Source organism: Aphelocoma coerulescens, chromosome 3 (genome assembly GCF_041296385.1).
Source record: "Aphelocoma coerulescens isolate FSJ_1873_10779 chromosome 3, UR_Acoe_1.0, whole genome shotgun sequence".
NCBI lineage: Eukaryota > Metazoa > Chordata > Aves > Passeriformes > Corvidae > Aphelocoma > Aphelocoma coerulescens.
Window position 1 is genome coordinate 89,109,478 of NC_091016.1, and position 16,104 is coordinate 89,125,581.

General features: G+C 38.7%; 1 protein-coding gene across 2 annotated transcripts in view; it reads right to left on the reverse strand.

The window, feature by feature from the left end:
- Positions 1 to 16,104, reverse strand: part of ZNF292 (zinc finger protein 292) — a 53,406-nt gene that overhangs the window by 21,499 nt on the left and 15,803 nt on the right. The window contains exons 2-4 of one of the 2 annotated variants that reach the window (XM_069011193.1): positions 4,737 to 4,891; positions 4,171 to 4,246; positions 2,693 to 2,828 (exon numbers count right to left, since the gene is read on the reverse strand). In XM_069011193.1, the coding sequence (XP_068867294.1) occupies positions 2,693 to 2,828; positions 4,171 to 4,246; positions 4,737 to 4,891 (367 nt within the window). Of the gene's footprint in view, positions 1 to 2,692; positions 2,829 to 4,170; positions 4,250 to 4,736; positions 4,892 to 16,104 lie in introns of both variants that reach the window. The other variant, XM_069011192.1, reaches the window with a different exon arrangement.

Here is a 16,104-nt window from a genome sequence, read left to right on the forward strand (position 1 = left end):
TTATGTATCTGAAAAAGCCCTTCTTGTTGTTCTTGACATCCTTGGCCAGATTTAATTCCAGATGGGCCTTGGCCTTCCTTGTCTCCTTTCGACTTACTCTGACAACCTCCCTACATTCACTTCAAGTGGCCAAACCCTGCTTCCATCTCCTGTGTATTTCCTGCTTATGCTTGAGTAGTGACCAGGGTTCTTTATTCATCCATGCATGTTTCTTGCCCCCTCTGCCTGATTTCTTGCTCATCAGGATGTATCATTTTTGAGCCTGGAAGAAGTGATCCTTGAATATCAACCAGTTCTACTGGACCCCTCCTCCCTGCAGGACCTATTCCCATAGAATTCTTACAAGAAGTTCCTTAAGGATGCTAAAGTTAGCACTCCTGAAGTCCATGGTCACAATCTTACTTATTGCCCTGTGTCCCCCCATCCAATACTGAACTCATGAGCAAGTTCTTAAAAAGACTCAAATATAATGCAAACAAATATTAATTAAACCTCTTTCTTACAAGTACCTTACTGTTACAATGGCTGCAGGGTAGTTGAGAGTAAGCTAGTAAAGGTACTCTGTGGGACTCTAAGGACTACATACAAATCCAAAGTCTGTATCAGGTGCATAATAAGTAATTAAAAGAAGGAATGAAATGCAAATCTTGTGGAAGAGTAAGCATTAACTTTTAGGGCGAAAAAAAAAAAAAATCAATCACATTATACATTTACTGGACGTATCCAAGGGAGCTGTGGTAATTTGAAAAAAGGAGATCCAATTTATTTTCTAAAGAAGTCCATCAAATCCCTAAAGATGCCAAACTCTCTTGGCAGTAAAAAAAAGATCCTTGTACAGATAAATTATCAGTCAATAGAAAAAAAAGAAAAAACCCTAAACAAACTCTCAGTGGGTTTCTTTAGGATCTGTACCAGGGACGGCCTACGTCCAGGACTTTTATAAACATTTGGAAAAGAGCAGAGAACTATGACAATATATGCTGACAAAAGCAGGGTAGTAAAAACATGCCAACAGTCCACAACACAGCATAACAGATAAAATTAAAATGTTGATTAACCCCCCAAAATTATTTTCATGGGGGAAAAAAATGCAAGCCTAACATGCAGGTGTGGTAGGGGGAAATCCTAACACTGAAATAGGTACTAGTCCTCAAGAAAATGTCTTGCTTAGTCCTGATTTAAGAAAACACTAGTTCAATGTGCAGTCAAGAAGCAAGGCTAATGTTAGGAAATATTGTGAAAGGAATGCAGAAAGAAGCAGAAAATCATATTGACTGCTGAATAAACCTTTGGTTCCCCATACAAAGAATGGGGCAGTAAAGCTTGAAGACATATGTAAGACACTACAGAAGAGTGAAGATGAGACATTTTCCTGGGTTGCAGCGTAATCTATTACCATCCTCATGAGCTGCTGAAACCAGGTGGGGCAGTGTTTCCTTGCCTCCTCCCTCCGGACCATCTTCTGTTAATGAGCCCATCAACACCTGGCCTCCTGACTCATCATCCCATTGTGAGATGCTCCACCCAGAACGAAGAACCAAGCATTCCATCCTGGATACAATCTGAGATTACAAACACCACAGACACCCTTTCCACTGGATTCCCAGAGGACAGCAGCTACACAGCCACCACTGGACCTCCAAGGAAGAGCAGACCCGTCTACAGGATCACTGCTTCGACAGAACCACATCCACACTTCAGGAGGACTGCAGCCACCATCTTATTGGACTGCTACTGACACCCTGACTAACAGGGTGTCAGGTAGTATCCTGACTCTGTCAGTTTAAACCAGTGTTTTCTGCCTTTATTTTTTTCTAAATTTCCTTATTAAATTGTTATTCTGACTTGGTGCCTCCTGCTGGTTTGTTTTCAAACTAGTATAGACATGATAGCAGTCTATCGAATCAGGTCTTGTGATGCATTCATTAAAAGACACTTGAATAGTTAACTTGTCAACAGATAGAAAATATCATATCAAATAAGCAGGAAAAGGAGGCAGACAGTAGGAGGAACTACTTCACTTGATGTAAGAACTGTGCAACTGCCACAGATGCTTACATGTAATGCTTTATACAGATTCTAAAACCATTTAGGCAAAGAATCAAAAAAACAACTAAAATTTATTCACACAAGGATACCACTTCTGAATTGCAATCACCAAAACGAAAATAACATATCAGGGCACTATCCCTGTAAGCCTCTGCTGATCATATATTCTTCCCTATGCAACGGCTGTTAGCCATTCTCAGAACTCAGGTCTAAATGAATCTTCAGTAAAGGCCCTCTTACCATTTGCATTTCATAACTGAGTAAATGATATTCTCATTAAAAAAAATATATGCCGTTTTATTTTTTTTTGTTTATGGCAAATAAATTTTGTATATTAGTATTGAACTTGCCCCATTGGAAATTAGCCTGCATGTAAACTCCCTTCACATGGCTTATAAAGAAAATGGCAAGAGAATTCAAGGCATGATTACATTTTATGTAAAATATCAACATTAAATTATTTGTATGTTCCCATGAACATACTGTCTTATTAATTCAGAAAATGCCACAAGCATATTTATTTATATAGTTTATAAATTATCACAAACTATATTGAACAAAAAACTTCCATATATCATAACACTATTTCAGTGTATGATAAAAATGAAGTATATATTATCCCAAACATAATGTTAAATTTTACCTTTATCTGGGTCCAACTGTTCCTGGGAAAGAATAGCACACAATACTGGGTTCTTCCACACTCCCTTCTCTTGTGTAAGTGTTGTTAAAATGTGCAGTTCCTGGCTGCCATTTTCCATCAAGTTTTTATGAGCCACCTGAACAATATATTTTACAAAACAAAGTATTGTTTAAACAAGACATAAGTAATGTGTCTTTCATACTCCTTTATACCTTATGTTGTCAAAATAACACCTGATCAGATAGAGAGTTAAATGTATAACAAAACAATCTTAAAATTCAGCCTATATAGGTTTTACTTCTGCCTCTGTTGCCTAAGATTTAAGATGAAAAACCAAAACAACTGAGTGCCTCAAACTCACCTTGAGATTTATTAACAGGCTACTTCTGAAATTTCTGAAACTAAATTTTGAAATAGGCCTCTCTTTTAAAAATGGATGAGTAATTTCTCTGGTCCACATATTGGCCTGGTATCAGGTGCCTAAACTTTATCTTCTCAAGCTCTTCAGCAGCTCAATTTCTATGTACTGGAGACACGGAAAAAAATACTTTTATAATGTCGAAAGATTTTAGCTGTTAAGATCTCACTGCATGGTTCTATGCAAATACGATGAAACAGGCTGGAGTCTTAAAATCCATAAAAATATCTTCCACTACATTTATATGCTAGAATAACTTCTGTGAGCAGATGTACACTTGGGAGCAAACTCAATACCTACAAAAATCTCTGGATTAAGTAGCAATACACAACTTACCCTGGTCCTTAAAAAAACCCCCAAACAATCAAGAAATGGCTCATTTTTCTTTTACTTTTCCACCTGCTCTCAAGGCTGTGGAATCTCTCAGCATCAAACACATCTCTTCAGAATTGATTTCTATAACGCAATTGCTAGTCAAAATCCATTCTAAAATAATCAGCCTTTCATCTTCCTACGTTATTTAGGCTGAGAATCCTGAGGTAACTGTATCTGGTATTTTTCATTATTATTCTTTTCTCCTCCCCCCTCCTTTCTTTTTTTTAAACTGTAGATGGGACCTCCCACTACATATTTCTGATAAATACTGAGGAGCAGAACTTGTTCCAACACCTTCCCTTAAAGCAGAGCTCTAACCTTAACCAGCCAGTGCTCTGAGAGATCTAACAAACCTTCAGTATCAACTGGCCTTTCATTTATAACTTTCAAACATACAGCCATATATAGTAAAGAATTACTTATATGATAATATTTCATTTCTAAGAGTGTTAATAGTCAACTGTATTTTAAAACATGAATTTTCTTTCAATAATCTGTAATTTTTTTTTCTCCACAGCTGCTGCATGCAGAAAAATGATATTACCTTCAGCAATTACTGCAGAGTACATAGGATTCCCAGCTGAAGGCCTTGCTCCTTACAGACATGCTACATACTCAATATCCCTATATTTCCAAAACATTCTGAAAACTTATTAAAAGTCTTCATTTCATGAATCAAACTCACCTGTACAAAAGTCTGAAATTCTTCCCATTTATCTTCAGGTAAGTCCAGAGGCAGACACAGTAGAAGTTCAATACAGCTTCTGGAAGTCAAAAAGGAGTATTATTTGAGGCAATTTTTGACTTCTAAATTATATAATCAACAATTCTTTATTCTAATATCAAAATAGTTGTTTGAAACATCAGCCATAAAACAGTTTGCTTCCTTGAACATATAAAGAAAAAGAGGTCATGAACACTCTTGGAGATACTGTAAAAGCAAATTCTCTAAAAGACACCATAAAAAAAAAATTATCATTGAATCCAACCCTGTAAAAGCCTGTGCAAATTGATGCACTTTCAGATTGCATGCAGATCAATAGTAGCAAAGTGCTTCAAGCCAGGAATGTTGGCTTGTCCTAGGTCAGGAATCCTTCCTGCCTCAATTCCAACAACCAGATATTCTCCTTACATACAGCATCCACCATGAGGAAGGTAGCTGCTGAGACCTGGACTCAGAAACCATTTAGGTAATGAAAAGTTAATAGTATACAGACTGGTTTTAGTAACCAAAAAAACAAACATACTCACAGTGCTAAACGTTCAAGCACAAAGGCTACGTTTTCACACTCAGAGGTAAGGTAAGGTCGTGCTTTAACATAACTTCGGATAGCCACCGTGTACACCTCCAACAGAGGCAGGGGATCTTCTGATGTTTTCCACTTTTCTGCATATTCCAACAAAGTCTATTTAAGACAAGGAAAAAACAACCCAAAAATCAGGAACAAATGTAAGTTTAAAATTTTGTATTTCTCACTAGTAGATCTTCTTAATATAAATTAAGTATTCTCAAAGCATGTTTTTTTCCTTAAAACTTACTGTTTCATTAACAACTGATACTTAGACTCCACACACAATCATTCCTTAATCTTATAAAAATGTTATGACTGACACTTCCTCCCTGTGGTAACATCATTTGATTCATTTTACATTCATATTTTCCAAATACAGAAGCCTGAAGAGCATATCATAGTTAAGGGACTGAAAACACATTTTTAGACATTCACTTCTACAGTTCAGCTTCTAAAGCAAGTAAATTTGAAAGCATGTGTCTTTATTTTAACTTCTCTCCTTTCAGGAACAGTTTAACATTTCCCCTGCACTGACACCTTGAAGATACAGGTATCTTCAGGACATTGCTTTTTACATGGCTCTGAAAGGAATATATTCTCTGCATTTTAAAGACACCACTGACACACTGAAAGCTTATTAATCAAAAAATTGTTTTCCTACTTGCTGCATGAATACCTACAGTGATTTCAAAATAAAACTCATGAGAGTGACAAACACCACCAACCAAAGTACAAAAGACTTCTATTCATTTCAGTCAAGGCCACGGGACTCAGACACACATTTAGGCAGAGTAGATAGCAAGGTTCTCCAGTTAACATCCAAACCATATCCCCCTTGGATCTCTCCTATCATGCCTAGGGTAGGTAGCTTGATGGATTGCAAACAATTCCTGTACTATGGCAGGTTGCATGGAGTCTATCATATTACATTGATCAATTTTGCTGTTTGCCTCTTGAGGGGCACAACACGCTGAAAGCTGAGAGTAAAAAAGAGCAGTTTTGGTTGTCTGACACCCTGCTTTCAGCAGGGCCATTAGAATATATTGTTTGGAGGAGTATGTTGATGGACCTGTGAGGATCCTGAAGAACGGAGACTTTACAGCCTTTCTGGGCAACCTGTTTCTTGCCCAAAAAAAAAGTGTTCAGACTCTCATTTATTATGATTTTCCTCCACCAGTACCTAGAAGCAGCCCCACAGGTTCACTTCCCTCAATAGAGGGATTAACCCCTCTCAAAGCGGTGCTAGCACAGCTGAGGGCATAGCAGATGCTCAGCCAGGGCACACTGGAGGCTGCTCAGGACAGCTGGGTTGGTCCCAAGACTCTACTGGTGCATGGGGCTACTCGCTCCCACCCCCCAGCTTTGTGCTCACCTTAGCTGAACTACGTATCAGTGCATTCCCCTGGATGCTGAGCACCCTCCCAACAGTCTCTCTGACCTCCCTTACCTTGCTTGCTCCCACCAAATTACTATGATTCGCTAAAGTGCTGAAAATGTGCTCTGTCCCCTCATTCAGTTACTAATAAAAAAGTTAAGAGAATATTTGCTCCAGTATTGAGCTTTGATAGGAGGCCAGAAGTAGCGGGCTGCCACCTGGACTTTGTACTACTAAGTCTTTGGGACCCACACTTCAGCCAGTGGACTACTTCATAGATTTGTTTATAAGAATATGATGGGAAATGAAATACTAGGACCTGCTGATGTCTGGCAGAAAAACATCTGCTGCTATCCCCTTGTCTGCAGAACCACCTACTTCATCACAGAAGAAAATCAAGTTTGTCAGTGTGAAAGCATGTTACAGAGCTCATACCATCAAGGACATTTAGCAAAAGTCACAGTTCTCCTGTTTATTAAGGTCAGCTGTAATTAAACCAATTTTGACAAGGTTTGTTCTGGTAAGGCAAATCAGAGCCCTCTGAGCAACAAAGCTCTTCTGCTACAGAGTCCCTCACATACCTGAATAAGAAACAGAACAAAGTGGTTCTCAACTAACATCAAATGTTGAAATTTTATTTTTAATATGTAAGTACAACTATCTAAAAGAACTTGCTATGTCTGGGATACAATGCAACTCAAATGATAAAATGGGACTTGGTGCAAGTTTATGTATTATAAAGTAGGAAAACCAAACATTAGCTATTCTGGAAAGGCAAGTCAATCATATTAAAAAGCAACAAGACAAAACAAAACTAGGTTCACGCCTGCCTTCAAATCTGCTAAGCTAAGCTTAAGTTAAATTCAGCAGTCTATCTATGTTAGCTGTCTGTACTGAGTTAGCCAGTGGTAGTATTAAGAATATACTTAAAATTCTTATATTTGGCAATGTCCAAATAAATCCTCTCAATAAAAAATGTCAACTATACTAAACTGAATCAGAAATCTGTTTTGTGTGGTCATTTGCAGTTACAACACCATCACCAGGTTATATATTGTTCACACAAAACACAAACCAAAAGGTATCTCATTCAAGGACATAACAGGTAAGAAACATGCAGGTTTTGGCAAACTGCTGCATTAAAGCCTGGTTTGGTTTTAAATGCACCTTAAAAGAAGTTACATACTCTATCTCTCTCCTGCAGCAGAAGATGCTTCTGAGCCATCTAGTGCTTTCTACTGGAACCTTGAGCCTGAGTGGAGTATTGTCTGTTTTACTGTAACACTCAATTTGATGGCCTCCTAAGAGCAGCAAAAAAGCACCACAGATCATGGCAGAGAAATCAAGGAAGAGCGAAACAGAGCTGAAGCATGAAAGAAGCAACGGAGGAGGACTGGATAAACAAGCTAACAATATTAGCAAACACTGTTTCAATACCACTTGGCAATTTTGTTCAACGCACTAGAACAATGAGATCAGAACAAAGCAGTAACCTTTCAAAGAATCTTGAAAGAAATTCCACTGAAAAGTCTCCCTTTGTCCTAATACTCTCATAACCAGAAGTACTATGATTACCATTACTGACTTTTCACATGTGACATGTTTAAGGATGCTAGTGGCAAAACAGTAAAATTGAACAAAAAACAGCCCAGGAAAGTATACTTTATATTCTTCACTCTTTGGGTCTTGAAGCAATGTTTTGGATGGAAAAGGTAGTAACTTCTTCCCTTTGTCTAGCTGTATAAGTACTCACATGAAAAGAGTGAATAGCATAAGCTTCCCTTTACATGAATGCCACAGACTTGCAGAAGAGACCCTCTCTCCTCAAACTGATCTTGTTTCTTGTTAAGAATTCACTAGAGCAATCAATACTGCACCTTCCACAGTATAGTACTGCAGAAAATTTAAAATAAAAAGCATGGTGATATAATCCTTTTTCCTTATGGAATAAACTTTTTCTTCTTTTAAGTGCTTTGGAATGACTTGCATTTTTGTACTGAGAAAACACCACTCAACTGCTTTTTGTTAAGAGTATTACAGCTTAACCAATTTCACACTTGCTTAAAAGACAATTTCCCTGTAAAGGAAAAATGTGAAAACAAGTTGCTGGTGAGACTGAATAGAAGAGGGACAAACATGGTAATCTGAAATTCAGCATAGCTTACTGTTCATATTGATTCATAGATATACTGGGAAAATTCTTTGCATTAGTTTGGAATGCTGCCTAGCTCAGACAGTCAGCTTTGTAATTGGAGATAAATAGTTAAAACTAACACTGTCACCCAGAATTACTTTCCTTTCTGATTAATTTGAAAAACCATACTTCTCTGTTTGGACTGAACATATATATTAAAAAAAAAACCCCAAACCAAACCACAACAATAACCAACCTCCCAAGTGGTAGCTAACGTATCAGACCAAGACAGTTTTAACCAGCTTTTATCCAGATTGTCCAGACTTGCTGCAACTGGCCTGGAAGCCAAACAGCTAAATCTGGCCAAGTAACTTCTGTCAGTAAGGTAAGCTGATATTTAGGAAGTTGATCTGTGAAGTCATGAATCCTGTTTAATATTTGAAACACCAGGTTACTTGACGTAAATTTCATTTTCAATATAGCCCACCAACTTTTACTCATCTCCTCTTCAAAGCACCACAGCAAACAACAAGATTAATGCAAGCTTTGGCAAATGAAGGACATTTCAAACTTAGCTACCAAGCCAGGACAACATATCCCAGAAGTGTCTCAAAGTGTTGAGGACAAGAAGGAAGAAGAAGGGGTAAGAAAAGAGAAGGAGGCAGGAAGATATAACTAAACAATTGGTCATCTGAGAAGCCTGACTGAAGAGTATCAAGAATAGTCTCACCTGTCATTGCAAAGATGAGAACCTAAAGAAGAAACTGACAGCCTCAAGATTTGAGAGACACTGATTGATAACATGACAAGTGACCACTGAGACCTGTCACAACCAGATTAGCAGATCTCAAGTTTCATGGTAGGTGGTCAGCATGCTAAACAACCTCCAGCTAGGCAGTACCACCATCCAATCTGCACATGGGAGGATACTGAAGACTGCTGACCCATTATGACAGAACCCAGCTGGAATTCTCCCAGATAAACATGAACTTTGCAGAAATACCATGTAGTCATTAGTAACAGAAAATTTGATGAGAGAAGAATTATAAAAGCACTGGCAGAAACTATGGCAGTCATATGAAGACCACTATGATCCACATTCAGATTATTAAGAATAAACTGAATCTAATAAAATCTCATTTTTAAGATATGAAGTTTAGTAGCAGTTAGTCAAAATAATCAACAGATTGGAAAATTCTCAGAATACACCATCTAACAAAAAGTATTTGGTGTGTTGGTGACCTGTTACTACAGTCTTTTAAAAGCAGCAAACACACTGTCTAAAGCAAGAAGAGAAGTTTGCACTATAACATACCGGCACTAATTTCAGCATTAAATAGTACTATTTTTATCTCATATATATAGATCAGCCACTTCCAAGCCATTACATGAACTATATTAAGCATTTACACCCACCAAACCCTTCAAAAATATTTGTTAGTACGACACGTTTCCTTGTCTGGATGTCTCTAGACTATACGGCACTGCCATTATACAAAGAAAATTAAATTCATTCTGCTTTGCTTAATGAAACAGTGTTGTGCTCTGCTTACAACCATAAAAAGAAAGAATTTTACCCCCAGCCCTGGGCCTCATTAAGTTATTTATCTCCCTAGTTGGGACATGCTTGTTAATCAAGCCAAGTACTGTATTCAGAGCACAGCCGCGAGTTTTGTTCCTCTGTGAGACTGAAATGAGCATTTTATTTTAGCAGCAGCTTACACAGTCAAGAATCCTCCAAAAGTGGAATAATCTTGATCTGTACAATAAAAATAAATATTATATCTGTGATTTAAACTCTGGAAAATGTATAGCCACAAGTAACATTCAGATAATTTTCAATCTTTATCAGAACCCTTACAAGAATGTTGCTGTAGCAACCCACCCACCAGAGGATGCTTTACTGAACAATTTCCTTTGCTAAAACTAGCCCTACAACAACAAAGCAATGCTAAAATATGTTTTATATTAAAAGGCACCATTATTTACTGTTAATAGGAGTTACACATGTATGGTCCACACCTACATGTTTCTTCAGCTCTGAAGAACAGATTCCTACCCTGAACACACCTGAATAAGGGTAAGCTTACTTAAATTTATGTAAGGACATGCCTGGGACTGTCATTTCCATTCCCTGCCACACCCAAAGGACTAAGAGGCTGGGAAAGTGACAGACAGTGGTCACATAGGTAAGCTGCACCTCTCAAACTACTCCAGTAAGTAGCAAAACCTTTACTTCAGTGACTTTCTTTGAGCACATCCACACAGGAGAAAAGTCCAAACAACAAGCTTGATACAATCGTATTATCTGGAGATGAGCCTTAGGGAGCTGCACACAAAGAGTGGCTGAAGGAGCTCCCTCCATGAAATAAACTCCACAGCGGCAGAGGTAGCAAAGCAATGACCGAGCTCCACACACCCAGGCAGGGAGCACTTCTCAGTGAGATCACTCTGCCACTTGGCTGTTCACATGGAGCATTCCCACAGAGGCAGGGCTCCCCTTGACAAAACAACGCCCTTCACTCCTCCAGTACCTGTCAACAACCGATACAAAAGAGCAACTGCTTTCAGAGGAACCATCAATGGTCTGATTCAAGAAAACAGGTCAAGCTTTATTCAAAGCTGGTAAAGAATGGCTACAGCTCTGCTATCACCAACAGAAGTTTCAAAGGAAAGTGAGGGTTCCAGTCAAGAAAGAGGGTAACTGAAGAAAATCAGTGAAGCAAGTCTCCCATATGAACCATGCACATGATTTTAAAACATTTTTCTTGGCTTAAGATTCTCTCCTGTAAAGGCAACAGGCATGTTCTAATAACCAGAGCCACTCAACAGATCGTATCATTAGATGGATCATAAGGAAATGAAAATGAATTGGAGATCCTGAGTTTGGTATCATCATACAGAGGAAGATGCAGAGAGATGCCATACACCCTAATGAACCCAGTAACATAACCACTTGATTCAGATCAAGTTCCACTGACTACTCTGGACTGGCTTAGAATTGGATGCTTAGGATTAACGGGACTGAAAGGATGAAGACATATACCATAATTTGATCCAGAATAAGTGTCCCTCAGGATTTTATCTTGGGACCAGTGCTTTTCAGTATCTTCATCAGTGACCCAGACACTGAGATCAAGTGCACCCTCCGTAAGTTCGTGGACAATACAAAGCTGAATGGTGTAGTTAACACAACAGAAGGAAAGGATACTATCCAGAGGGACTTGGACAAGCTAAGGAACTAGGTCTACAAGAACATCATGAAGTTCAACAAGTCCAAGTCAAGGTGCTGCACCTGGATCAGGGTAACCCCAGACGTGAGAACAAACTGGGAGAACTCACTGAGAGCAGCACTGAGGAAAAGGACTTGGCTGTTCTCATGGATAAAAAGCCAAACATAAGACAGTAAGGTGTGCTCACAGCCCAGAGAGCTGCCTGCATCCTGGGCAGCATCAAAAGATGGGTGGCCAGCCGGTCAAGGGAAGGGATTCTCCCCCTCTACTCTGTCCTCATGAGACCCAAGCTGGAGTTCTGCATCCAGCTCTGGAGTCCTCAGCACAAGACAGACATGGACCTGTTTGAGCAGGTCCAGAGGAGGCCACATAGATGATCAGAGGAATGGAGCACCACTGCTATGAATAAAGGCTGAGAGAGCTCAGGTTGACCAGCATAGAGAAGAGAAGACTTTGGAGAGACCTCACAGTGGCCTTCCCAGTATCTTTGGGGGCCTCATAAAAAGGAGCGGGTGGGAAATTTTATATGGGCAGATAGTGACAGGACAAGGGGCAATGGTTTTAACTGAAAGTAGGCAAGTTTAGATTAGATGTTAGAAAGAAATTCTTTACTCAGAAGGTGGTTAAGAGAGATGTCTCATCCCAAGCACTGCTCAAGGGTGGGCTGGATGGATCCTGGGCAGCCTGATCTAGTGAATGGCATCCCTGTCCATAGCCTGGAACTAGATGATCTTTAAGGTCCCTTCCAAACCAAACCATTCTATGACGTATTCAATGACTTATGTACAATCAGGTTCCTCAGGTGGTCATGAACCTGATTTTCACTTAAGAACGATTTTGATCTCTCCATACCTGTCTTATGGTGAGACAATACATGAAAATGATCTGTGGTATCTTCTTCCTCCCTACAAGATTATAACCTAGAAAAATTAAAAAGCAGGGGAAGAGATATAACCATGACTTCTTTCAGCATTTGAATATCTGAAGTTTGTCTATTTAAGCCTGCAAGTTTACTAGACTATTAAGGAAAAATCTCAAACAATTATTCTTGCCAAAGTTAGTTCAAAAACATTTAACTGCCAAAACCTTTTGTTTCCCTTTTCCAAAAAGTACACCAAAAACTGTGTTTCTTGTCAAAATCATACATCATTTTTCAGACACTTTGAAAAGCAGACAATTCTCTTAATTTAGCTTGTAACAACAGAGATCCACACATCACAATGAATTAAGTCAGTGGTCAGTCCACAACCTGAAAGACGGGGACCTACACTTTTTGAAGGAATAAATCGCTTTGCCATGGATATACTGTTATCTGACAATAAGACATGGGGAGCGAGATATGATTTAAACAGATGTTTTTTGTGAACAGTTGTCTTCTACATTAGATCATGTTAGAAACTCAGATCTAGTGCCAGACATTGCCTTTTAAAAACATACAACAAAAGTGAAAGGAAGCATTTTGTACTACCACCTACTGTTTCTCCCACATATGTACTGCTCAAGTACTACTCATCATCTATAAGATGTTTTATTTTTCCAAGCAAACTGAGGAAAAACAAGGCAGTATGTATTTCCCTCAGGTTATGAAATATATTGTCTGTGGTCAGCTAAAGAACAGCACAAAAAGAGAATGGTAATTCTAATATTGACCTTTGAAAGCTCCACGTGACTATCTGCTTGCAATCATTTCAACTCTTGCTTCCTCAAATTTCTTGTGTAATACTTCAGATGAGCAAGAACTACCTTTCAAATGCACAGTTGTATTTTAAGAGTGTAATGCACAATAATAGTCTCCCTCCTGCTTGTCAATGCCCAAGTTACTAACACATGCAATGATGAGCCACCAGAAGTAGGCAAAGCCAGACACTGCAGCAGTAAGGGTATGAAAATACTGATCATGTCTATTGAAAGTCTTCCTGTGCTATCTGACTGCTGCTGAATGTGGAGCACACTGACAATGCAGTCAGGCTGACCCATGAAGAAAACAGAACAGATGCCTCCTGGTTTTGTATTACCAGCACAATCCTCTCTTTTTATTACAAAACTGAAGTCTAGCCCTGAAGGTAAGCTGTAAGACTCTAACCATTTAAACTTAAACTGAAATTAAAATGGAAATGTATCCCAATATCCTGTACCTTACACAATTACTCGTTTCTGAACTGCCATCTTTCTGCTTTTGACACTTTAATTTTACTGAAGCTTAGACAAGTGAGATTTACTATATCTCTCGTAAAAAATGTTTTCCCCTTCATGATTCTGGACTTTGTTTTTGTTGCCTTTTGCACTGATCTCCACACCTTGCAGATAATCACTGAATGAAGACAGGGACTTAGAAGTCTGACTAGTAGGCCCAGAAAACTTCTCTCTGCTGTATTCCTTCTCCAACAAAGGAGCTGTCTACTATTCAATTACCAAAATAACCGTATTAGTAAGATTAAAGACACCCCACCCCCATACTAATTCCAAGGGTCTAAAATCCTAAATCAGTTTTCACTTCCAAAACTGCAACTGCTTCTCCCTGAAATAGTATTTCCCATGCATACACTTCACACTGTTGACCTTTTAGGTATGGTAGTCAAGAGCTACAACTAACTGCTTACGTTTAACTATTACTCAAAAGAAAACAGAACAAGATTTGAAACTGCTGGTTAAGCTTTCCTTTACCAGGGGAGTTAAGAGCACCATGAAATATTCAGCAAAGTTCTTGCAGTATTCATGGTTCCACAAGGACTGCTGTTCAGTACTGGAACATGCACACAGACACCACTCTCTGCTTGAACTTGAGAAGTCTCCACCAGTTACATCTTGCCAGTAGGTAAGCTCACTGACAACTCCTACATCTGGGACCAGTATCTTAGGGAAAATACTGAGGAATCTCGTATGTGCAGCACTCCATCGCAGAAGCACACACAGCAACTGTGCACAAGCACAGTTCCCAGATGGTATCACACTAAGGGTGTGCACACATCCTGATCCGAGGGAAACCAAGTATTTTGAGATCTCTCTAAAATTTTGGCAGCTAGGCCATCAGATACAGAAACTTCTAAAAACATTTCATATATAGGTTTAAGCAGTAGCTTTGAGATATCTGAGATGAACACGTTTCTTTAAAAAATGAATACACTGGTGCTTTTTAATATCAATTAATTCACTGCTGAAATACCTACATGAGATACATATGAACAAAAAGGTTTTTAAAAAAAAGTCTGTGAATTATATTCTAACTGCAATGTAAAAATAAAGGTGTTATAAATAAATTTATTGTACATGCATAAATTCCTCAGATCAAGAACAGAACAATATAGTGAGAAATAAAACACCTTTATAAAAGGAGTCAAAAAGTGCTGAATGGCCACTCAGACACGAATAAAGACAACAGAATGAAATGCCCTCTAGTATTTTTAGGATAGCCAGGAAGAAATTTCTCCAACTGCATGCAGAGGTGACAAGCCCTTGAATGGCAACAGAGCATGGGTACTGGAGAGAGAGCAAGTGCTAGAAATTGCAGATCAGCTTAGTTCCTGCAAAGAGCTGGAATCGTAAGAGATGAAGCACAAGGAATATGATGACTTGATACGGATTCTCAATCAAGTAGCTGGGTATAGTCACGATGTTGATGCTATCTTCTGATACAATAGCAGAATAAAAAGTGTTGGTTTGTTTGGTGTTTTTTCTGGGAAACACACCTATTATGCTGATTCTGGCTGGGGCTAAACACCCATCTCATTCAAGACAAGTTCATTTTTGAAAGCTGTATTTTTCAGAGTAAAACTGTGAGCCTGAAGCATAATCTCACTAACTACTATAGCCATTAGAGAACTGAGTATGTGATAAAGGCAGCATTGTTCAAATTCCTGGAAAGCTGATAATAGTCTACTTTCGAGGTCAATTTATGTTAGTTTAGAAACTAAGCTGGGCTTCTGGCCTTGAGGTTTTTGTGCAATTCCAGCCCTGTGCCAATATCATTACCGAATCAAACGAGAAGTCACTAACTGAACTGGTAAAATAGAAATAAACCTGCAAGTAAGTGAACAGATCACTCCCTTCCACATAGAACATTAGTCCTGGTTTGCAATTGTAAAATCATCCCTGCCCCAACAACTCGATGCAAAAGAACTCAATTAGAATATGACTAGGAGGATAGCACACATGACCAATGCACTGGGCAGTCATGTCCTCACAGCATCTAAAAAGGAGTTGGTTCAGGAAGCATTTCCAGACCACCAGAACTTAAGTAAACACAGCAATATTGCCTGTGATGCCTCTATCCTGTAAGGAAAATGAAGAGAGTGGTTCAGAATACCTTTATAGCATGTGTTCTTTTTAACTAAGTATTTGAGATACTAAAAATATATTAGACATCCAAATTTAGACATATCTGGAGTCAAGAAGCTTTCATACCAATGCATTAGTACCACATGATATCTTTGTGAAGTCCCTCAGCAAAGTTACATCCTAAAGGGACACCGAAAAAAAATCTTTACAGTGTTAAACTACAGTTATTCTCAGCCTTGATGATCTACAGCTTCTAGAGACAAAAACTATCTTTTACTTTTGTGATTTCTCTCCTTCCTTTCTCTCCTCC